The sequence below is a fragment of the Scylla paramamosain genome, chromosome 46 (genome assembly GCF_035594125.1).
Source record: "Scylla paramamosain isolate STU-SP2022 chromosome 46, ASM3559412v1, whole genome shotgun sequence".
In the NCBI taxonomy this organism is placed as follows: Eukaryota; Metazoa; Arthropoda; class Malacostraca; order Decapoda; family Portunidae; genus Scylla; species Scylla paramamosain.
Genome location: NC_087196.1, coordinates 4,110,269 through 4,134,563, shown reverse-complemented (window position 1 = coordinate 4,134,563; position 24,295 = coordinate 4,110,269). Strand labels below are relative to the sequence as shown.

Here is a 24,295-nt window from a genome sequence, read left to right as displayed (position 1 = left end):
TTAGGGGACTGACACCTCTAATGGGCCTTTTTACTACCCTTTTATAGCCGTTGGTCAGACCCCCTCTTACACACACACACACACACACACACACATACACCACTACAGAATAACACTACACAAAATCAAATCTATCACTCCAATAAGTAGGTGTAAATCCCAAAAAAGCAATGCATCAATGGAGTATAATTTATTACCAAAATATATGAACTACACTGTAACATCTAGCAAAGGGGACACACTAGCTCTACACCTTCCGCTGAGTTGCCTACCCTACTTACTAGTACATGAGGTCTCCCATTCACGGCTTGCCCAGCGCCCCGGCCCAGCCCCTCACTGTGGTGTGCCGAGCTAGGCCAGGGCGCTGGGCCAGGCACTCTGCTCACAACACAAAAGTTCATGAGGTCTTTGCTGCTTGTTCCTTTGTGTTCCTTGCTGTTTGTCTTGGGTTTTTTGGTGGTACAGGAGTTGTTTGGTTTTTGTTTAAGGGTTTTGGGTGGAAAGGGTTGTATGGTTTTTGTTTAAGGGTTCTTTAGTTGGAATGAAAGTTGTCTGGCCTATGTTTGGCTTTTTCATGGTACTAAATTGATCCTGGTGTGTTAATTAATCATTTTGCTTGATTATGTGGGAAAAAATCAATGTTTCTATGTTTATACGAGTCAAAGTGTGAAGTTTTTAGAGTTTTCAGTACTGTAAACTCAAATCCATTACTCTTATTCTATTTTCAATCACTTTATCCACCTCTAATATGTAAAACCGCAAACCTGTTCCTCGCCCACAAACAAACAGCAAACACCACAACAAGTCAAGCAGTGCAGACTTCTGTATGATAAATAGAGTAACGAACTAACACAGGATATCTGGATGCCGATAAATTAAGACACGGAGAGCCACTTCTCAGACTTTGCACTCTCGGGTTCACCATCACTGTACCTCAAGTCTGTGAGGGACGGCGACCACCACACTAATACTATTGGGAAAACCCTAACTTGGTATAAGAAATGCACGAAAGCAACTGATAATGGATCCATTTTGACAGTATAAGAAGTGTTGATGATCAGGTGAAAAGGACTCAGATGCTAACACACATACATACATATACATACAGTCTTGCATTTAATTAGGCCTATATCAGGTTAGGATTTTCCCAGCAGTACATTAAAGTAGTAAAGGTAATCTAATGTACCTATAACACTACTGCACGTTTACCTTTGTCTCAGCCTCTCATAATACCCAGTGTGTGTGTGTGTGTGTGTGTGTGTGTGTGTGTGAGTGTGTGTTTTGTATTAGGTGAACTTATTCATAAGTTAGATGATAAACTAATAGTGTATTTTTTTTTTAGAGCTGGTGTGTGTGTGTGTTTGTGTTTTGGGTTGGATTAATTTACACATCTATTAGTCAGATGATAAAATAGTGTTTTTTTTTTTTTAATGTGTGTGTTTGTATGTGTGTTTTATGTTACAAATTCTGTCAATATAATAAATTAAGTTACAAAAATATCACTGCAGGAAAAAAGATAAACAGATCTGCTTTTAAATTAGCTAAAAAGAAAAAAAAATCAAAATAAAAGAAAAATTAACAAAAAACACACACATTCCTTATCAGTCTTTGCTGAGAAGAGTGAACCAGCAAATAAAAAAAAAAAAGTAAAAATAAGATAAAAAAAAGTTTTAGGAACAGGGATACTTAATAAACTTACAATAGATAGAGAGCCTTTGATGAAAGACAACAATGTGTGTGGGGTTGTGAGGCTGCAAGACTCGAATATTCTGGTGGTGGTGTGATGTGGTGCTGTGAAGTGGTGTGATTTACTGTATTGGGGTTTGGGATAATGGTAATGGTGGTGAAGTATATTGTCAAGTGTCTAGAATATTGTGGTGGTGTTTGATGTGAATGGTATGGTTTGGGATGTGGTGGTGGTGGTGCGAGATGTGGTGGTGATGGTCTGGTTTGGTATATTGAGGGTGGTGTTGTTAAGTCTAATTATAATGGTGTAAGTGTGGTTTAGAATATTGTGATACTAGTGTTGTGTATGTTTGTATGTAGTTTTGTGACAGAGCAACACACACACACAAACACATGAACACATTCCTACATACAGAATGGCAGTAATATTAATTTCTGCAGTACAGTTTAGCATTATTTCCTGTGTGAGTTTGAGGATGAGGGTAATTTCCATATGACAGGTCGCAGGAATCAGACAGTAATCATTCAAAATAACTGTAGTATCTAAAAAAAAAAGTCACATACACACTAAGATACACTCATACATACACACACCTCAAAGATCCCATGAGATAAACATTACACAGATAACAACACACACACACACACATGCGCGCACGCACACACACACCCCATGAGGTAAACACTACACATTACAACAGCCAGAAAGTGTGATTCAAAATGTTGATTTTCTGAATGCAATGGTGACAAAAATCTTGTGTCTCAGGAAAGATCAGACAAGACACACAAGTCTGTCAATGTCACACCAAAAAGTTGAGCCACATAAGAAAGGAAATGCCATTAAGAGCGGGACAAAAAACACAATTATGAAGATTATTATGGATTCCTTCTTCCTGCCATTCAAATAGAATGAGAGATGGATTTTGCAAACACACACACACACACACACACACACACACACAATGCAAAGGAACACATAACACTGAATTAGCAAAATAATGTATTGAATTACCAATAAGATTTTAACTTTTATATCAAACACACACACACACACACACAGGCATTTCAATCTCACAGACACATACAGAACCCTGACACACACATACACACACACACACATACAAAACACTACAGCTGTACATCAAAAGTGGGTCATCAGAAGGCAGAGAGAGAGAGAAGAATGGAGGAACCAGACAAGCATGCATCGTATAAGACCCAAGAGGATGACAAACATGTACGTTCCTACCACACTCAGTCAAGCTGTGTCTACGTTTAGCCTCAGAGTAAGTTACCGCTACGTTAACTCGACATCACTACGCTTTCTCGAGACTTTCCCTACATGTGTCTTACAATCTACCTAAGCTACAGTGTGTTCAGAGGCAGCAGGGATGTGGGAACCCAATAACGTGAATTTTAACTCCCACCTCCTCCTCTCCTGCAAGATTCATTCAGTGTCCGGAGTGATGCACGAACACCTCCCCCTCTGCTGCTGAAGAACACACAACATCCAGTACTGGCTAGCCGAGACTACTGTTGAAATGTTACCGTAAGTACGATGAACCGCCACACTAGAGATAAGGACCTGTACTCACTCCCTACATATGTAACCGCCAGACTGCTGCTGCTGCCGCCCGCTACGGTTGCTGCCTACTTGACAAAGAGTCTACGCACTATTGCCTCGTTTTGGGCACCCCCTCCCCCCTGTCAGCCCTCCCTTCAGGCAGTGTTTACGCCACACGACGCATCTTCCTCACAAGTCGCAGCCAGAACATGTCCCCACAGAAACCACCACAGGATTTGTTACGTTAGGTTCGCTAAGTTGCTCACACGCACTTAGGTTAGGTTAGGTTTGCTCTTGCTCATGTTTCTGCAGTGATGGTAGATGCTGCTCCTGCTACATGAAGTTAGACGTTAAGTAACCAACAAGACTTTGCGTGCTTTGTTTTCCTTCATTCCCAAGTCATGTGATGTTGGGTTTTGTAAGGTTTCCACTGGATCAGAAGATGAGACTGAGGAAAAATGCATATCACAAGAAAAGGAAAGGCAGATTACTTGTTGTCTAGAAACATACACTTAGTTTTCTTTCAGTTTCTAGTGATCTGATGTCAGGTTTTGTAAGACTGTCATAGGATCATAGAACAAGACAGGAAACATGACAAGAGAAGCAGATTACTTGACAACTAATAATATATGAAACACTCCTTTGATATATACTTGCTTTTCCTTCAGTCTCAAGTCATCTGATGTCAAGTTTTGCTGGATTTATACTTGACAAGAATCATTAGCAAGGAAAACAAGTCACAAAACAATCAGGTTACTGAATTCTAACTCTCATGACAAACAGGACAGAAGGAAGGCATTTCCTCCTCTCACAGTGAAGTGCTGCAACTAATCTGGTGTTATCTGGTGTGGCCACGGTGCACACACACACACACCTACACCTACATCTACACCTGGCTGGCCTACTGTGTTTCCTGGCATACTTTGCTCTGTCTGGGTGAGTGTGTTAATGCATTTCTCTGTGATGACAGTATGACAAACAGTAGGACATCCTCACTACGTACAAAGAGATGCTAGACACTGAAAACTTCACTTTGCTACGTTCTGAATTGAATCAACACTACAGCTCTTCAAATTTACATACATCCTTTGATCAAAAATGTTTCCTGATGGCACGTGTATCTAAAAGAAGGACTGAAGAAACACGAGTTAGTTTACGCGACTTGTGTCAAAACAGAAGCTACGGTATAAAATTTATCGAGACGTTACGTTATGGTACAAATTTACAAAGAATGAACTATGTACGTCTGTGAGTCTTAGGCTACGAAAAGACTTGCTTGCTTCCAGGCAGTTATTGCTTGTGATGATCATTCTGACTATCTAGAATTGCTAAAAAGTAACAATAATGCCGTGTCATGTTAAAAAAAAAAAAATACTTCAACTACTTTCCCTTGGTTACAAAAAAATGAAACTGTACCTTTTCCTACTAATGAGAAAAGCTAAACTCTCACCAACGAATCCCAAAACAAAAAGCCTACAAATCTATAACATCTGAGCCACTGTGAGGAAAATGGTCTGTGTTGAGTAAAATAAAAATATCAAACGTACACACACGCACACACACACACCAGCGAAGATCTGAGCCCCACGAAGCTGCTGCAGGCAAAGGGAACCAGACACAATACACTGAGATGCAGGAAGTCTAACTAACTGCATTCAATGCCAGGAACAAAACATTGCCAAGGGAACAAGACACAATGGACTCTTGAAGGGCCGCCACCACACGCTGCTATTGGTCATGGAAAAGAGCGCTATAACAAAACTCCACTCAACATACAGGTGAAATTAATGTCTTAACGTACAGACTTCTTAACATCACCAAAAATAGAGATGGGAAATGAATGGGTTTTAATGTGAGTACTGCCCAGCCTCATCTAACACAGGAGGTGAAATTGACGTATTAATGAAAGTACATTCCAGCCCCACCAAAGACAGCAAGGGGAAGTGAATGCATCTCAACACAGGTAGCAAGTAACACAACCACTCCGATGCTGATTGGGTACCACACCCTCTCATCTGGCTGGAATCTATCAGTTATTAGACCCCGTAAGATGACTGTTTGCAGATTAGAGTTAAAGACTGAAGGAGGGAGTGGACCCATGACTGCTGCTTCACTGAGTAACCGAATATTTGGTTCTGCCAAGACAGGAGTGGGGCACGGAGGGCAGGGAGTGTGACAAAGGACGCAAGCCTGGAAAATTAGTCCCTACGAGAATTCAGGGGAAAAGTATAAGCAGTAATAATAATAATAATAACTACTTGCGGCTAGGAATAATTGTCAATAACTTAATAGCATCGATCACTACACATTTTTGGCCTTTTTTCTTGGGTTATTTAGTCTATGGCATTGTTTTCATGTTCCGAATCTGCGTTTTTATTTAGATTACTTTTAAAATGATTATCTTTCGATTACATTTCCAATGGCCACCACCTTCCCCCATTAATAAACAAAATATATGTGGGTTAAGCTAATGTGGTGTTGTTTAGTAGTAGTAGTAGTAGTAGTAGCAGTAGTAAAGTTTCTGTTTATGTTAATTTTTCAAAACCACCACACTCCCCAACTAACTAAAGTACAAAATTATAATGCTAGTGTTGTGTAGTAGTAGTAGTAGTAATAATAGTAGTAGAAGTAGTAGTAGTAGTAGTAGTAGTAGTAGTAGTAGTAGTAGTAGTAGTAGTAGTAGTAGTAGTAGTAGTAGCAGCAGCACTAAAGAACTAAATTGTGTTGGTAAAGTTAATGCTGTGTTATGTGTAGTAGTAGGATATGTGTGTGTGTGTGTGTGTGTGTGTGTGTGTGTGTGTGTGTGTGTGTGTGTGTGTGTGTGTGTGTGTGTAACAGCCCTATCACTTCTGCATACAACTACCCATCACTTCAGAAAGCTACACTCCCCACTCCATCAAAACACAGCCAAGTGGGTGACGAATGCTGACACAGAGACAGAATGACAGACACACAGGCAGACAGACAGACAGACCCCAGCTGCTGAGGAAAATCAATAAGATGGACTGGGAACTAAAACAATTACAGAATCATGACAAGCAGATGAAAGAAAATAAACTGTACCTTTGTATGTTTACCAAGCATGTTGGTAATGAGTCTCTTAAAAGCTGATAATGCTAATAATGACAAGAATTATAATGATGGAAGTTATGAATTATACAAGATTATAAAACTTCTGAACTGGCAACATGATGGGAGATTTGCAAGATGCGTATTTTGTGTTGGTAATGAAGAGATATGAAGAGAAATTGTTAAGATGCACCTTAAGTCAATAATGAATGCAAGAGCCATCATGATGCATCGTAAGAATCAAACAAGGTTGTGAAATTTTTGCATCGAGAACCTAAAAGAGAAATTTAAAGAAGACATTGTGAGGAAAAACTGTTAAAAGTGCTAGCAAGTTAAGAAGTGCCCATAAAACTCCATTTCTTTGACAATAGACATTAAACCAAGTGAAGTGAAGCAAGGGACACTCTCTCTCATCCTTGCATTACAAACTGCACTTTCTGTCTGCACTGATGAAGATCCTAAGTAAGGAAACCCATCTGACAAGGAGAGAGAGAGAGAGAGAGAGAGAGAGAGAGAGAGATGAAAACATGCACAAGATAAATTATGACTGAGGAACAAGATGAAATGTATATTAATTTTTATGACTGGCAGGAAAAGTACTTGCTTCAATAGACAAGGAAGATGAAATGCTGTATAAGGTATGACTGAGTGAGGAACAAAGTGATGGCTTAGGAACTGTAAGTCAATGAGTGAGAAACAAGATAAAAATACATATTCCTTCATCTGAGACAGAAGAAACTGCATTACCACTGATGGTTAAGGAACTGTTAAACAATGAGCGAGGAACAAGATAAAAAATGTTACTTCACCTCAGAGCAAAGAAACTATGGAACTTTTGGCCAGTGAAGGAACAAGACAGAAAAACACTTATTGCTTCATCTGAGAGCCAAGAAACTGATGCAAAAAGGAACTGCAGGTCAGTAAGTAAGGATCAAGATGAGAAAATGCATATTACTTTACCTCAGAGCCATGAAGCTGTACTATCATTGATGCCTCAGGAACTGTCAGCCAATGAGAATGAAACACGAATGAAAAAATTAATTATTTCACCTCACCACTAAGAAAAATATGTATCACTTTGTTGCAAAAGTAAAAAAAAACACTTTCCAGAGATCCCCATGGAAGCGTAACCCAATGATGTAGTTACACACACATGACAAGAGAAGGCTTGAGCACAGCAGACCGAGACCAACGCAAGCCCACCTCACTGACCTGACCTCAGCCACTGGGGTCACTGCACACATTACCAAGAACACCTTGACCTCTGCCCTCCCTGAGACACTGCCTAGCCCTGTGCAGCATACGACATGACCCAAACACAACCCAAACACGACCCAAACATGACCAGACACTGTGGTGGTCTATGCGTGACTGTTACTGGTGGTTACTGATATTGTACTAGGTGGCGGTGAAGGCTTGGGGGAGTGGAGGGGGGGTTGGTGGTGGGGGAAGAGGCCACAGTTAGGTGAGCAGGTCCCGGTACTGTTGCTTGAGGGTGGCCCAGGAGAATGTGTTGAGGTCCAGGTTCACCTTCTTGGAGCGTACCAACTGGGGCCGGGCACACCACTGGGCTAGGCTCTTCTGCAGCTGTTGTGTGGTGTTGTACAGACATTCCTGTGGGTAGGAGAGGCACAGGGGATCAGACGGACAGGTGGAGGAGTAGACGAGACCCTGTGTGACTTAAATGGACCAGTTAAACAATATGTAGCTGTTGTGTGGTGTTGTACAGAGGTAATGAAGTGAGTGACTGGCACACTGGTGGATGGGTGGCTGTGACTTAACTAGGTGGATGACTGGCTGACTGACAGACTGGTTGACTGACTAACTGGAAGAATGGCTAACTAATTGACTGATGGGCTGACCAGATGTGGGTTTGTGAATTAACTGTGTTACTGTGTGTAAAGCGTATGTACCTCATGTGATTATTCCTCGGCATATATAAGTGAAATGTTCAATAGTTTTCTATTTGCATGAAAACGTGTAATATGTGTAAGTATCAGTATTTAATGCTATATTAAGCACCGAAGCCGATGCTCACTTGTTGGTAGTGTGGGGTTAACCTGCTAGTCGCCTTCGGGCATCACTCACGGCCAAGTCGCGCTCAGACAAAGACGGGCAGGATGGTGACCGAGGTAAATACTTTAATTTTGTAGTAAAAACTGATTGTCATAGTGCTAAGTCAATTGCATGTATTGTTAATGAATATTGTAATATGTTGAAAGTGTTTAATATCAGTGTATAATGTTATTTTGTAAGAAATTGAGACCGAGAACTTGTTCGCAGTTCTTACGGTCATGCCTACCTCATCAATAAACGTCAGAGAGAGAACTGCCTTTCCTCGACCCTACGATGATGGGTGTGATCAGTAAAACAGATCACCTGAGAGCCAATTGATGCCCAGCCGGTGCGGCTACAGTAAGAACTCGGCCTACAAGCAAGAAATTGGCTCCATGTGAAACCGCAGCAAGAGTGAGTCACAGGACGAGGGGACGCTGACGTAAGCCTAAAGGTTGACCTCAGAGGCCCCGGGGTCAGCTCTACCCTTGACGACAACCACTCCCTTCTACCCACTGTGCCTCGCCACCATTTTGTAGAACCCATGGTCACAGGCAAGAAAGTATAATAGTATGTATGTGCACTGAATTGAGTAGCCTAAGTGAAAATTACCCACAATTAGCTAGTATTAAGAGTGGTAATTTTAAATTGCTCTTTCAGTGTCTCAGTATTGACACAATTAAGTTGTTAGATATGTCTGATACTGAGGAAATTAATGCCGTAGATGGCCTTAGGGAAGGTGAGGGTGAGCAAGTGGACAGGGATCAAACTTGTATTGAAGAAGTTAGTGTCAGGGAGCGAGTGCCAACCGATAAAGGAAGAGAATATCAAGTCAGTGTAACCAAAGGAAGAGCAGAGTCCTGTAAGCGTAAATGGAGCAGTGTTACCAGCAAAATTAAGAAAGGATTAAAAATTGTAATTAGCCCCTTTGAATTAGAGCCCATGTCAAGTGAAGTAATAGAGGCATTTCAGCAGTATTATGTGGAATACACAAAGCTGGTGGAACTAGAGCCAGAAAGGTCAGAGGAGCTAACTGAAGAGCTGGAACACAATCAACAAGTTCACCATGAAATATTAGAAAGTATAGAATGTAAAAGAAAGGAGTTAAAGAATGACAGAGGATCAATTTGTTCTAGCAAACGGTCTAGACATTCTAGAGTCTCATCTACTTCATCACGTTCATCAGCAGCACAAAGAAAGCAAGAAGCAGCAGCAAAGGTAGCCAGACTTAGAAAGGAAATGGAATATCATGATAGTTTAGCAGAGGCAGAAGTTATGTTAGCTAAGACAAAAGCAGAGGCAGAAGCAATGTTCTCAAAGAAAAAGAAAGAGAGAGATTTAGCAGTTGCTAGTGCAGAACTTAATGCTCTTAGCTTAGTTGAAGAAGAAGTAAAAATGTTTCCAGGTAATGATGAAAGTGTAGAGAAGCAAAGTTATCTTCAACAATACATAGAGTCACAAAATGAAATGAAAGCACAAGCAATTGCAAATCAACAAAGTGACAATGCCATGCCTCACAAATATGTTACATTCCATGACCCACAGAAACCTTCTTCTTGCAATAGAGATAATGAATTGATGACAAATGAAGTAGATGGACAAATATTTAGTGAACCTCAGGTAATAAATCTCAACCCTACAGCTCAAAGTCTTGTACCAAGCTCTCGTAGACACACTCATAATGTCAACATGCCTAATAATGTGAATAATGTGAGACAGAATCATCAATCCTTTTCCCATCCTGGGGGAACCTTTGCAATCAACATACCTGATCCCAAGTGGAGCCTCCCTCCAATAGAGCCTAACACTTTTGATGGAGAACCCATGGAATTTCCAAGTTGGTTGAAAAACTTTGAAACTTATGTAGAGTCTAAAACTTCTGTTGGTAAAGAGAGACTTGCCTACTTAGAGAGGTATACAACTGGTGAGGCAAAGAATGCCATTAAAATGTTAATGCACTTTAACTCTGATGCTGACTATGTGCAAGCAAAGAAAATTCTTAGTGATAGATTTGGAAACAAAAGCATCATAGCTGATGCTTACACAAATAAGTTAATGAATTGGCTACCAATCTCTCCGCATAATGGTCCAGCATTAACAGCTTTCTCAGATTTTTTGAAGTGCTGTTTAGCTGCAATGAAACACACTTCTTATTTGTCATTTCTGAATGACCCTAGAGAGCAGAGAAAGGTGCTAGCAAAACTCCCTGAACATGTTGTTCATGACTGGAGAAAGCAAGCGATGATATATCTTGATACTAACAGTAATAACACTTCTAGTAGCAATGAAGAGCACCACCCACCCTTTGAAATGTTATGTGAATTTGTCCAGAACGAAGCAAAAGGAGCAAGCAATCCATTTCTTTCCTGGAATTCAGTAAGTAGGGAAGTAAATGACTGGATCAAAACTCAAACATGGGCAACCAATTGGAAACCAAGGGAATCAAACATCATGACAAAGAATAGAGGGAGTAGAACTTTCATGGCTAAAGCAATTGAGGAAAAACCAATGTGGTCATTCCAAAGTAAAGTAAATGTACAAGCCAACAAACAGTATCCCAAGGACCTGGAAAGGAAAGGACGATTCTGTCACTACTGTACAAAGGATCATGATTTAGATGATTGCAAGGAATTTGCCAAACTTGATGGTAATACTAGGTACAAATTTGCTAAAGAAAAACGGTTATGTACAGGGTGTCTAAAAATGGGTCACAAAGGAAAGGATTGCAGAAGAAGGAAAGTTTGTAAAGTATGTCAGAGATACCATCCCACAGCTCTTCACACTGATGACATGACAAGAACTGAGAGCCAAAAGGTGCCAGCACAAGCAACTCAGCCTAAAGATGATAAACCCACAGTAGTAGCCAATAAGGTCAAAGTTACAGAATCAGTGACACATGACATGCACACCATGATAGTTCCTGTATGGTTACATCATGTTAGTAACGAAGAGAATAAATTTTTAGTGTATGCCCTGCTGGATGAGCAGTCTGATGCTTCATTCATCAAGGAAAGCACTCTGAATAAATTGGGAGTTAGTGGACCATCAGTGTCACTCAATATCCACACAATAAGTGGAAAACAAATCACTGATTCTATCAAAATTCATGGACTTAAAGTAAGAGGTTATAATGAAGAAGTGGAAATATCAGTCCCTTCAGCATATTCAACAGAAAACATTTCAGCTGGACGGAGTCAGATACCAAGGCCTGAGACTGCTTGTGACTGGCCCCACTTAAAGGCAATCTCTGACAAACTAATGAAATATGACCCAAACATTGACATAGGACTTCTCATTGGTCTTGATTGTGCAGAAGCCATTATGGCAGAAGAGCAAATAGCAGGTGATAGTAAGAAGCATCCCTATGCTCGTAGGACAGAGCTAGGTTGGGGGATCATTGGTAAAATCTCACCCCATTCAAGTCCATTGGAGGATACAGTGGTAGTCTACAGAACAGTGACACAAGAAGTAGAAATCAATGAAGAAAAGAGGGTTAATTTCTTAGTGGTTCCTACTAAAACCAAAGAGATGATTAATCCTTCTCAAGTGAGAGATATGTTTGAACTTGACTTCAGTGATAGAAAGTCAGCTGACACTCCATTATCATATGAAGATAAAAGGTTTATGAGTAAGATGAAAGAAGGAGTACATCAGCTGAAGGATGGCCATTATGAGTTGCCCCTTCCTCTTAAAGATGATAACGTCAAGCTTCCAAACAACAAACTATTAGCAGAGCAGAGATTCAAGAAGTTAAGAGGTAAACTTGAGAAGGATAATCAACACAAAGGTGATTACAAAGTGTTCATGGATGATATGATTACAAAAGGTTATGCAGAGGTTGTACCGACAAAGGATTTAGTTAGGAATGATGGTAAGGTCTGGTACATTCCACATCATGGAGTCTATCATCCAAGAAAGCCAAAGAAGTTGAGAGTTGTATTTGACTGTAGTGCAAACTACAGGAACCAGTCATTAAACAGTCACCTGTTACAAGGCCCAGACCTTACCAACAAACTTATTGGAGTATTGTGTAGGTTTAGGCAAGAAAGCATTGCACTTGTATGTGATATAGAAGCAATGTACCATCAAGTGAAAGTCAACCCAGAACACAGAGACATGTTAAGATTCCTTTGGTGGGAAAGTGGTGACCTTAATAATAAGATAGCTGAATACAGGATGACAGCTCACCTGTTTGGAGCTACTTCATCTCCAAGTGTAGCCAACTTTGCTCTTAAGAAAGCTGCAGATGACTACGGGTGTGGATCTGATGCAGCCAAGTTTGTAAGAAACAACTTTTATGTTGATGATGGTTTGAAGTCAGTAGCTACAATGGATGAAGCTGTCACTCTTATTCAGCAGAGCAAAGAATTATGTTACAAGGGAGGTTTTAACCTTCATAAGTTCTTGTCAAACAACAAAGATGTATTAGCTGCAATTTCTCCTCATGAGAGAGCAGATGGAATTAAAAGTTTGGATTTTAGTAAGAATGAAGACACACTGCCTATAGAAAGAACTTTGGGAGTTGAGTGGTGCATAGAATCTGACACATTTCAATTTAGAATAAAGCTGAAAGACAAGCCACTCACCAGGAGAGGCATTCTGTCAACAGTGAGCTCTATATATGATCCATTAGGTCTAGTGTCACCTCTCATACTGACTGGAAAGCAAATTTTACAAGAATTATGTAAGAATGCAGTTGATTGGGATGATGAGGTGCCAGATTATGTCAAACCTAAATGGATAAAATGGAAGGATGAGCTGCACAAACTAGATCAGTTAAAGGTACCTAGATGCTACAAACCTGATGACTTTGGGGAAGTAGAAAAGGTTGAACTCCATCACTTTTCAGATGCCTGTCAAGAGGGATATGGCCAGTGCTCATATATTAGATTAATTAGCAAGATTGGCCAAATTCATTGTGCATTAGTAATGGCAAAGTCACGTGTCACACCTCTAAAAACCATAACAATTCCCAGACTAGAACTAGCAGCAGCAGTGGTGTCAGTTAGAATCCATAAACTCTTGAAGGGAGAACTTGAGTATAATAATGTGGAAGAAGTATTTTGGACAGACAGCAAAGTAGTCCTTGGTTACATTGCAAATGAAGCAAAGAGATTCCATGTATATGTTGCAAATAGAGTAGAAACAATAAGAGATCACACTTCACCAGATCAGTGGAAATTTGTAGAGACACAGTATAACCCAGCAGATCATGCATCTAGAGGCATGACAGCAGATGAATTGTGTAATAGCAAGATCTGGTGGAATGGCCCAGAATTCCTTTGGCAACATAGCAAAATGGATAGCCATTCCCAGTACAAGGTCATAAATGAGAATGATCCAGAAGTGAAGAAAGTTGTATGCCATGCTGTAGGTACACAACAGCCCACAGATATACTAGAAAGACTTGAGTATTTTTCAGATTGGTTTAAAGCAAAGAGGGCAGTTGCTGTATGCCTCAAGCTTCTGAACAGCTTCAGAGGAAAAGGTGATGGCACTACTAAAGTAAAGGGAAACACATATAAGCCAGTAAATGTAGCAGAAGTGTCAGAAGCTGAAAATGTAATTATAAAACAACTGCAATCAAAGGCATTCCAAAAGGAAATAAATGTACTGAAATCATCTGCTAACCATAATTCTTTAATTAAAGGAGACAATGGCAAGGGAACAAAAGTGATAGACAAGACCAGTTCCCTCTATAAGTTAGATCCCTACATTGACAAAAATGGTATCATGAGAGTAGGAGGAAGATTGAGGCTTTCTAATTTGACAGATGAATCCAAACATCCAGTCATCCTCCCCAAAACATCTCACATAACCCAGCTGATAATATGCCACCATCACAAAAGGACAAATCATCAAGGCAGGGGCATAACTTTAAATGAAATCAGGTCATGTGGATACTGGATAGTAGGAGGATCATCCCTAGTATCAAGGCACATTTCAAAGTGCATTATCTGTCGTAAAGTTAGAAGTACAACACAGGGACAGAAGATGGCAGACCTGCCTATTGACAGACTAGAACCATCACCTCCTTTTACATACTCAGCAGTAGATTTCTTTGGCCCTTTCTATGTCAAAGAGGGGCGTAAAGAGCTTAAAAGATATGGAGTGCTCTTTACTTGCATGGCATGTAGAGCTGTGCACATAGAGACAGCCAACAGCATGGATACAAGTTCCTTCCTAAGTGCATACCGTCGCTTTGTAGGACGAAGAGGGCCTGTAAGACAGTTGAGATGTGACCAGGGAACTAACTTTGTAGGAGCCAAATCAGAGTATGAGAAATGCTTAAAAGAATTAAATAACAATAAAGTCAGACAAGAACTCGTGAAAGATCAGTGTGACTGGATTGTTTTTAACATGAATGTACCCAATTCCAGTCACATGGGAGGTGTTTGGGAGAGGCAGATACGCACAGTGAGAAATGTACTCTCTGTGTTGCTTGATCAGCATGGTACTCAGTTAGATGACCAAGATCTGAGAACCTTCCTAGTTGAAGCAGAAAATATAGTTAATGGTCGTCCCCTAACTGTGGACCATCTTAACTCCCCAGAAAGTCTTACACCGTTGACACCCAGTAATTTGTTAACTATGAAAACAAAGGTAGTACTGCCTCCTCCAAGCATTTTCATTAAGAAGGACCTGTACTGCATAAAGAGATGGCGCAGAGCACAATACCTGGCCAACCAGTTCTGGTCCAGGTGGAAAAAGGAGTATGTGCAATTCCTACAGCTTAGAAACAAGTGGACAACACCAAAGAGGAATCTCAGTGTAAATGACATAGTTATCATCAAAGATCAGAATTTAGCAAGGAACCAGTGGAAACTGGGAAGAGTAACAGAAGTATCTCCTGATCATGATGGCCTAGTAAGAAAGGTTAAGGTCCTGGTTTCAGACTGTAATCTCGACAACCAGGGAAGACACATAAAGGCAAACAGGACCATCATAGAGAGGCCAATACATAGTCTAGTATTGCTGTTAGAAGGTAATGCATAATAATAGACCGGAGCATCCCCGCCAAGGAGCCAGTGTAACAAAACATATTATGTGCTAATCCTAGTTTTAAGGTACATACTAATCTTAATTTAAGGTAAATTGTTACACAATTTAGGGGAGCCATGTTACTGTGTGTAAAGCGTATGTACCTCATGTGATTATTCCTCGGCATATATAAGTGAAATGTTCAATAGTTTTCTATTTGCATGAAAACGTGTAATATGTGTAAGTATCAGTATTTAATGCTATATTAAGCACCGAAGCCGATGCTCACTTGTTGGTAGTGTGGGGTTAACCTGCTAGTCGCCTTCGGGCATCACTCACGGCCAAGTCGCGCTCAGACAAAGACGGGCAGGATGGTGACCGAGGTAAATACTTTAATTTTGTAGTAAAAACTGATTGTCATAGTGCTAAGTCAATTGCATGTATTGTTAATGAATATTGTAATATGTTGAAAGTGTTTAATATCAGTGTATAATGTTATTTTGTAAGAAATTGAGACCGAGAACTTGTTCGCAGTTCTTACGGTCATGCCTACCTCATCAATAAACGTCAGAGAGAGAACTGCCTTTCCTCGACCCTACGATGATGGGTGTGATCAGTAAAACAGATCACCTGAGAGCCAATTGATGCCCAGCCGGTGCGGCTACAAACTGACTAGCTGACTCAAGAAACATCCACCTATCCACTCCACCTATCCACTCATCCATGAAAATTTAGAAGTTTCCTGGAGTGAACCGGCCTAAAGGGAGAAGGAAGTATTAAAGCAGGCTGTGTGTTCCAGTGTACAGTCTCACCTGAGGAAATATCTCTGGGTAGACTAGCCTGTTGGGGCAGATGGGGAAGCAGCCAGCACCCACAGCCTCCAGCATTGCCACCCCAAAGAACTCATGGTGAGCTGTCGAAACCACCACGTCCCCAGTATGCAGCAGCTCCCAGTACCTGCAACACACAATACTGGTGAGTGTTGTGCCGTTAATACTTGCTACTTGTGCCACTAATGGTGTATCCTGCAACACATACAGTACTAGTGAGTGTTGTGGTGTTAATACTGTATTCTGCAATGCATACTATTAGCGAATTGTTGCACTATCAACACTATTTGTTTTTCCTAATGTGAGTGAATGTAGTCTCTGATTTTTTCAAGTTGTGGGGAAGATAAGATTATTATTATATTGTTTTTATTTCTATACTGATTTAGTGAATCCACTATGAATTATAAATAGCCTGATGAACTACATCCATTTCAAAGAAAAATTAGCTCTTCAACTTCAAAACAAACTGTGAAAGCATTCTAAAAAGCAAGAACAAAACACTGCAAAACAACACAACACCTTTCAAGCAATAAAACACAAGAGAAACAAGAAACAACACACTTTTCTAGCCTTCAACATAACCCCAGTAAATGACAAACTTAAGACAGCACCCTGAAAACTAAAAAAAAAAACATAACAAGAAAATTTAAGATAAACAAATAAAAACAGCAAACAACACACTTTTCCCGGCTCTCAGCATATCCCCAGTGGGTGATGAAGTTGGCCAGTCTCTGCCGAGCCTCGTTGAAGATTGGTGGGTTCTCCGAGAAGGACTGGCCCAACACACACACCCTGAAGTTAAGCCCAGCCTCTGCCAGCTGGAACAATACCTTGAACATTGTGGTGGGGTCCTTGTCATGCTCCCTGAAAGAATGAGAAGGAGGTTGGGTGAGGAACTGAACCTGGGGAATGTGGCATGGTGTGACAGGAATTTAGTGATTGTAGGAGTGAAGCAGAGAGAATGAGAGGCTGCAGGAGTGAAACAGTGAGGGAATGAGAGAATGGAATGTAAGTTTAGTGTTTTAAAGATTGTGACAGAAACTTAAAGGTTATGGGAGTGAAGCAGGGAGAGAATGAGGGAACAGGATAGTGATATGGACGGTAGGAGTGAAACTGAGAGAGAGAGAATGACAGAATATTGAGTGTTAAACTGTGACAGGAAACTAGACAGTAGGTGCAAGATAGTGTGAGGGGGACAAAGGCTTTTAAAATTTACACTCCTTGGAGAGACATAATTCTGATGGAATTTCTAAATCAGCAGATGCAATAGAGGCCGTTTTCTTGTGTTTTCTTATGCTGTGCTACATTTCCAAGGCAGCACGTATGTGAGTGAGAGTTGTGGGGGTGTGTCCTTACCAGCGGTGTGGCCAGATGATGTGAAGGGGCTCCAGGGCGTCCTTGGGTGAGCGAGTCTTGTGGGAGATGTTGACAGGGAAAAACAGAACCTGCCAGATTAGGAGAGGTGAGGTGCTGTGCTTAAATAGGTGGTGTAAAGAGTTTGTGGTTAAATATACTTGATGTGGAGTTTGTCTTAGTAATATAGGCAGTGTTCTAAGTAATCTATCTATTTATTTATTTATTATCTAATTGTGGTGTGAAAAGTCTAGCTTTAACTGTACTTAATATTCAGTTTGTCTTAGTAATAGTGTCACCCTGCCTCCCTGTTCTCTCCCCTCCCTGCCTTCCTGCCAGCCTGCTTACCCTGGACTTGGCACGCACAGCCTCCACCAAGCTGTGTGTGTCTGGTCGATGGTCAGGCTGCAGCTTGAGATGTCTTGGCATCTCCCGCAGGAACGATTCAAGGTTGTACTGAGAGTTGAACACCACTACGTCGGCCACCAGGCTGTGAGGGGAGGAAGAGAGTGTCAGGTTAGGTTAGACAGTACTATGATAACATATAATGTACTGTGAGAGGAGGAAGACAGTGTTAGGTTAGGATAGACAGTACAATGATATACTATATTCTATTAGGAAAGAGAGGGACTGAGTTAAATTATGTGAGTTTCAAGCATCAAGAGAGCAAGAAAAGATGTTATAAGTATTGCAGCCAATGTAAAAAGAATGAGAAACAACTTTAGTAATTTGAAAGAGAGAGAGCAAGAGAGAGAAACACACACACACACACACACACACACACACCAAGACAGAAAATAGTCCTGCCTTTCTACTTCTGGACAAAATAAGAGTGAAAAACGATGACAAAAAATGAAGGAGAGACTTAACATTTCAAGAGAGAGACAGAGAGACAGACAGGCACCCACCAAGACAGAATCTGGTTATATCCATACTGGAAGTCCCTGTCTTTCTGTTTCTTGACGGGATAAACAAGCTGGTTCTCATGGAAATAAAGGATCTTTTTGACTGGAGCCAGGTCCGGACGCAGGCCAATCAGCTCGCACAGGTTGAGGGTGGAGGAGGCAAACATGACCTGTGATTGATGAAGAGAGATTGGGGGGGTGTTTTGATTGGTCGAGAGGGAGATTATGTGTGTTATGATTGGATGAGTGATTTATGAGTGAGAGAATACAACTGCTCTGATTGGTCGGGAATGACAGGAAGATGAGTTGTGACTGGCTGGTGTTTTTTCATGATATGAATGGACTTATTGATGTTTTTTTTTATTTTGTGCTGGTATTTATTTATTATTAGCCTTAGTCAATAAAGAAATGGGCAGGACTAAAGGAATAAAATCAGTAATTATATTTATCTAGTTAGTCTAAAAGAATGACCTCAAATTAAAGGAAAAATCTTAATTAGAGGGATGACCTAAAATTAAGTAAACAAGGCCAATTATCACATTTACCTATGCTTAATCTAAACCAATGAACTAAAATTAAAGAAACAAGGTTATATAAAAAAAAAAAAATCTATCACCACTTTCAGACACTTAAAGGAACGACCTAGGCTGACCCAAACAGTGCCAGTAAGTCACCTTGAAGACGTGGGATATTGGGATCTTCTGGTAGAAATAGAGAGCAGCAGTGCGAGCCCTCCAGTGCCACTTCTTGCTGGGCAGCGTGAACAGTGCCGCCTCCTCTGGCCCTATTACACTCTCATCTGGCCACACACAAAGACAGACAAGGTTGTGGTGAGTTGAATTGGTGTTTCATTAATTTTTTTAAATTTTTTAATTTGTGGTTTGGCTTATAAGGATGGTTTAGCTCAGTATTCTATTTCCTTTTGTTTTCTTTTGTTTCTCTTCCTCCTCCATGCATTCTTCATACTTTCTCTCCTCTCTCTTGCTGTCTCCTTGTCTCCTGTCCCTCCTTCTCTCTGCATGCATTCCTCATCCCCCCTGTCTCCTTTCACCTCTCCACTCTGTCATTTCTCCCTCCAGTTTCTCCTCCATGCATCCTTTCTCTTCCTCCTAGCCTCTTTCACACCTTCCTAGCTTCTCTCCCTCACCCTTCCTTCGCCCTTACCCTCCCAGCCTCCCTCACCCCCCCCCTTTGATCCCTACTCACCACTCCTCAGTGTTGCAATGAGCTGTCGGTGAGAGCCTCCATAAAAAGGCTCGATGAACAGCACCCGGGCACTGGGCGGGCAGGAATCCTCCCCCCTCGTCCCCTCCCACGCCTCGCTGCCTCCCTCTTCCATGTCCATCACCTGCTCTTCTTCCTCCTCCTCCTCCTCCTCCTCCTCGCTGCCGCCCGCCAAGAGTGCCGACGCGTTCGCTTGTGTCATGGCTGCTGCCGCCGCTGCTGCTGGTGCAATCGCTGGAGCACCAGACGGTCGTGTGCTGATGGCTCCTGCAGGTAAGGGAAGGTTAGGTTAGGCTGTGTGTGTGTGTGTGTGTGTGTGTGTGTGTGTGTGTGTGTGTGTGTGTGTGTGTGTGTGTGTGTGTGTGTGTGTGTGTGTGGCAGTAAGGCACACTAGTGGCAGTGACTTGTATTCAGAATGCTCTGCTCTCACCATGACTATTTTTCAAGGCTATTGAAATAAGTTTGGTTTTCAAGAGTGTTTCTCCTGCTAATAATAAATAAATCATGTTCACCTGTCACTATAGCCATAAAAACCTTTGAAAACCTGCATCGCTTTAACTAGAGGCTGTGGAAAGCAGTGGAGATACAGACAGTAAAGATTGAGAAGACAGCAGTACACGGCTCACCTGCAGTGTTGCGCAACACCTCAGCGTTGCCGGACAGACTGTACTGCCAGCCGGACCTGAGCTGTGCGGAGAACCCAGGCAGGCCAGCCAGTGGTAGGCGGGGGAAGAAGTGGTGTGCCATGGGGGGCAGGGGCAGGGTGCCGCCGGGGCTGGCACCACCACCACTGCTGGTCCCCGTGCCGGTGCCCGGGGCTGCCGGCCGTCCTCCAGCTGACCCATTCATGGAGGCTCCGCCCGAGGTGCCAGCCACAGGGGGCAGGGCACCGAGGGGAGGGGGGATGGGAGTGGAGGCAGGAGTGCCGTCGTTGGAGCCACCGCCACCACCAAAGCTGGCCAGGAAGGCTGCCTCTGGGCCGGCCATGGCACCTGTCATGATGCTCTTGATCTTGCTGATGTCTGACTTGCTGATGGCCTTCTTCACGTCAATGAGGCGCCCCTTGATGGAGTGGTTCCTCGTCACTGCGGCATAGACCAACACAATGACACACTGACACACAAACACATCACAATCATACTTACACTAGTATTTAACACCACAACACAATGTTCACACGCACACACACACACACATGCAGTACCCACACAGAACTTTATCCACAGGGTCATAATCGTTGAAGTCCACAAAAGCAAAGCCTCGGTGTCGGCCGCTGTTCTTGTCGTACATAATGTTGATGCAAGTCACTCGGCCAAAGTTAGCAAAGTAATTCTCCAGGTCCTCCTCCTTCACATCCTGAGGGATGGACACCAACGAGGGGTTAGTGGCTGAAGGACTGGCTGGCTGGCTGACTGAAGGACTAAAGGATTGACTGGCTGACTGACTGAAACAATCACTGACTGACTGACTAAGGGAGTGACAAGCTATTGGGAAGGAAACTGACTAGATATGAGATTAAATGAGACTGATTCTCTCTCCCTTTCTCTCTCTCTTTCTCTCTCTCAATATTTCCCTTTCTCATACACATTCCATTCCATTCTTACCTTATTCATCTCTATTCCTCTATTTCTCTTTCTATCTCTCTCGCTTTATCTCCCTGTGTGTGTTTTTCATCTAGTTTTCCCGTCTGTTAGGGCTGAGACGGTGCTTCCTGACGAAGGACTTTTGGATTTGGCATTTGGGAACTGTTACCCCGAGTGGATGCCCTTCCTACCCTTGGACCGTAGCCAGGGTTCGAACCCGTACGCCTGATGACCACTTGGCCCCCAAAGCGCACGCGGTACCACTGTACCACGGCGGGTCCCATATCCTCAACTCACTCTCTTTCTCTCATCCTAACTAAACAAATCTTTCTTTCTCTCTCTATTGATAAAAAGCCAAGAAAAGGAAGTTTAAACTAGCACTCTCTCTCTTTCTCTCTACCAAACATTGCTTTTTCTCCATCTCACACACTCTGTCTCTCTCTCTCTCTCTCTCTCTCTCTCTCTCTCTCTCACCTGTGGCAGCCCACCAATGAAGATCCTAGTGTGTGTGGGGTCAGGGTGGGAGGACGTGGGGAGGACTGAATTATTTGTCTCCCCCCTTGGCACGGCTCTCTTGGTCTCCACCAGGCGCCCATCAACCTTGTGTGGTCGAGCCTTCTGTACTGCGTCAACGTGCTCGGGGCTGCCAAAGGTCACGAAGCCGAACCCTCGCGACCTGGGGTGATGTGAGTTTGTTAGGTAAAGATGGGTGTGGAGGTGGTGGTGATGGTAGTGGTAGTGGTAGTGGTAGTAGTAGTAGTAGTAGTAGTAGTAGTAGTAGTAGTAGTAGTAGTAGAAGTAGAAGTAGAAGTAGAAGTATTGAGAAACGTAAAATATTGAGAGAGAGAGAGAGAGAGAGAGAGAGAGAGAGAGAGAGAGAGAGAGAGAGAGAGAGAGAGAGATTGTAGTAGTACTAGCCTTAGTAATAGTAATACCATTATCTTCACAAAAAAAAAAATAAAAAATAAAATAAATAAATAAATAAATAAATAATACATAAATAAATAAACAAAACTTAACTAAGACTACTGAAAATTAAAAACTAAACTTAAGAAAAAAATTATCCTTACTGAATCTAACTTCACCTAACTTAACTGCACTTAACCTAACTTAACTTAACCTAACCAACCCTCCCTCACCTGCTGCCAGTCACATCCTTCATCAACACAGTAAGAACACTAACCTAACCTAACCTAACATATCCTACCCTACCCTAACCTAACCTAACCCATCACCCCTTACCTGTTGTTAGTCATATCCTTCATTAACACAGTAAGTACCCTAACCTAACCTAACCTACCCTAACCTAACCTTACCAAACCTAACCTAACCTAACTTAACCAAACCTAACTTAACATTACCAAACCTAACCTAACTTAACCTAACCTAACCTACCTTACCAAACTTAGCCTGGCCCACCCTCACCTGTTATTGGTCATGTCCTTCATCACCACAGCATCCACCACGTCACCCCAGGAGGAGAAGTGTTCCCGCAGACTTTCATCGGTGGTGGTGTAATCGATGCCGCCAACGAAAATCTTGCGCATGTGTAGAGGAGCCCACATTCTGCCTGGGACTGTGGGGGTGGGAGGGGAGGAGTTAGGTTAGGTTTAGTTACGTGTGCGTGTGTGATTAGGGTAGGTTAGGTTCAGTGTGTGCGTGAGGGTTAGGTGTGTGTGGGAGAAAGAGGGACAGGGTGAGGGTTAAGTTAGGTGTGTGTGTGTGTGTGTGTGTGTGTGTGTGTGTGTGTGTGTGTGTGTGTGTGTGTGTGTGTGTGTGTGTGTGTGTGTGTGTGTGTGTGTGTAGAGTGGAGGAGGAGGAAGGAAAAGGAAGGAAGAGAGAGAGAGAGAGAGAGAGAGAGAGAGAGAGAGAGAGAGAGAGAGAGAGAGAGAGAGAGAGAGAGAGAGAGAGAGAGAGAGAGAGAGAGAATTTTTCCCATTTATTCTTATTTCACGCATGAGGCAGTAAGTTTTTGGCATCCAGAATAAAGAGGAGGAAGTTGACAACACAAAAAACACCTTGGGACAGATCAAATTCACGTGTAAATGCCAGAAAATGTAAAAAATATCAGAACTGAAAAGATGCAAATATTGGATCTAATCATTTTTGCTGATTCCTCTCATTTCACGAGCTCAACAATCAAATTCCAGCATCCAGAATAGAGAAGAGGCATTTAGTACTCCACACAACACCTTGGGAGGGATTAAATAAACCCCAGTGGTAGCTCGGGTCAGATCATTCCTGCGTGAAAAAAAACATTGATATTTTCACTAATTTCTCTTTATTTACGCAGTCTTCGGCTATTTTCCAGCATCCTAAATACGCAGAAGGGATTGAAGTAATAAGTATAATACCCAAAATATCAAGAAATCAATATTAAAATAACGAAAAAGACTAAAATATTGAAGTGGGCATGAAGAGATTTCGAGTAACGCCATTCCCGAGTCAAAATAACACTCGTATTTCCTCTCATTTCTCTTCAATTACACAATCTCCAGCCACTTCCCGACATCAGGAAGCAAGATAAGACCTTGATTAACCTTTCGAATGATAAAAACGAGACGAAATTCAGGTGAAAATAACGAAAAAAGACAAAAATAACAAGAGGTTACCACAACACATTCTTGAGTCTGGCCGTTCAGCATCAAAACATTCATATATACACTCGTTTCTCTTAATCTATGCTAATTAGAAGCATCCCCCGCCACCAGGAAGGAAGGAAAGACATTAACTAAGCTCTGAAATGCTACGAATATCACGAAATCAAAGAGTAAATAATGAAAAATATCAAAAAATAACAAATGGCCAAGCGAGAGGAACGTGAGGCGGCCAGTTCCTGAGCCAAACACGCAATTATTTCCGCCTTTTTCTCATATTTTAAGCACCAAACGCTCATTTCCCGGAGGCTAAATTAAGGCAGAGATACTTACTCACCTGGAGGCTGGGTGGAAATTAAGGAATAAAGGAGGGAAATAGGGAAAAAATGGAAAAAACACACGTGCTGTACCTCAGCGGCGTCTGCTCCCGCTGCTCAACACAAGATTGTTT

General features: G+C 41.9%; 2 protein-coding genes across 2 annotated transcripts; one reads left to right on the top strand and one right to left on the bottom strand.

Moving 5' to 3' along the window:
• Nucleotides 1–175: 175 nt before the first annotated feature.
• LOC135094759 (poly(U)-binding-splicing factor half pint-like) lies at nt 176–24,295 on the bottom strand. The gene is made up of 13 exons (XM_063995117.1): nt 24,255–24,295; nt 22,673–22,823; nt 21,722–21,923; nt 20,873–21,020; nt 20,291–20,749; nt 19,647–19,940; nt 19,115–19,239; nt 18,444–18,610; nt 17,884–18,025; nt 17,539–17,627; nt 16,864–17,046; nt 16,165–16,309; nt 176–7,930 (listed from the first exon to the last, which is right to left on the bottom strand). Exons 2-13 carry the CDS (start codon nt 22,810–22,812, stop codon nt 7,778–7,780), a joined length of 2,247 nt encoding a protein of 748 aa, XP_063851187.1. The 5' UTR covers nt 22,813–22,823; nt 24,255–24,295; the 3' UTR covers nt 176–7,777.
• LOC135094731 (uncharacterized) lies at nt 8,357–15,846 on the top strand. Its single transcript, XM_063995066.1, has 2 exons — nt 8,357–8,448; nt 8,600–15,846. Exon 2 carries the CDS (start codon nt 8,948–8,950, stop codon nt 15,365–15,367), a length of 6,420 nt encoding a protein of 2,139 aa, XP_063851136.1. The 5' UTR covers nt 8,357–8,448; nt 8,600–8,947; the 3' UTR covers nt 15,368–15,846.

Excerpts from the sequence above, each read along its gene's own strand:
- LOC135094731 (XM_063995066.1), top strand. The coding sequence starts at position 8,948 with ATGTGCACTGAATTGAGTAGCCTAAGTGAAAATTACCCACAATTAGCT.
- LOC135094759 (XM_063995117.1), bottom strand. The coding sequence starts at position 22,812 with ATGTGGGCTCCTCTACACATGCGCAAGATTTTCGTTGGCGGCATCGAT. Across the intron at positions 18,611-19,114 it reads CAATATCCCACGTCTTCAAG|GTCATGTTTGCCTCCTCCAC; the intron begins GTGACTTACTGG and ends CATCAATCACAG. Across the intron at positions 17,628-17,883 it reads CTGTGCGTGCCAAGTCCAGG|GTTCTGTTTTTCCCTGTCAA; the intron begins GTAAGCAGGCTG and ends CTAATCTGGCAG.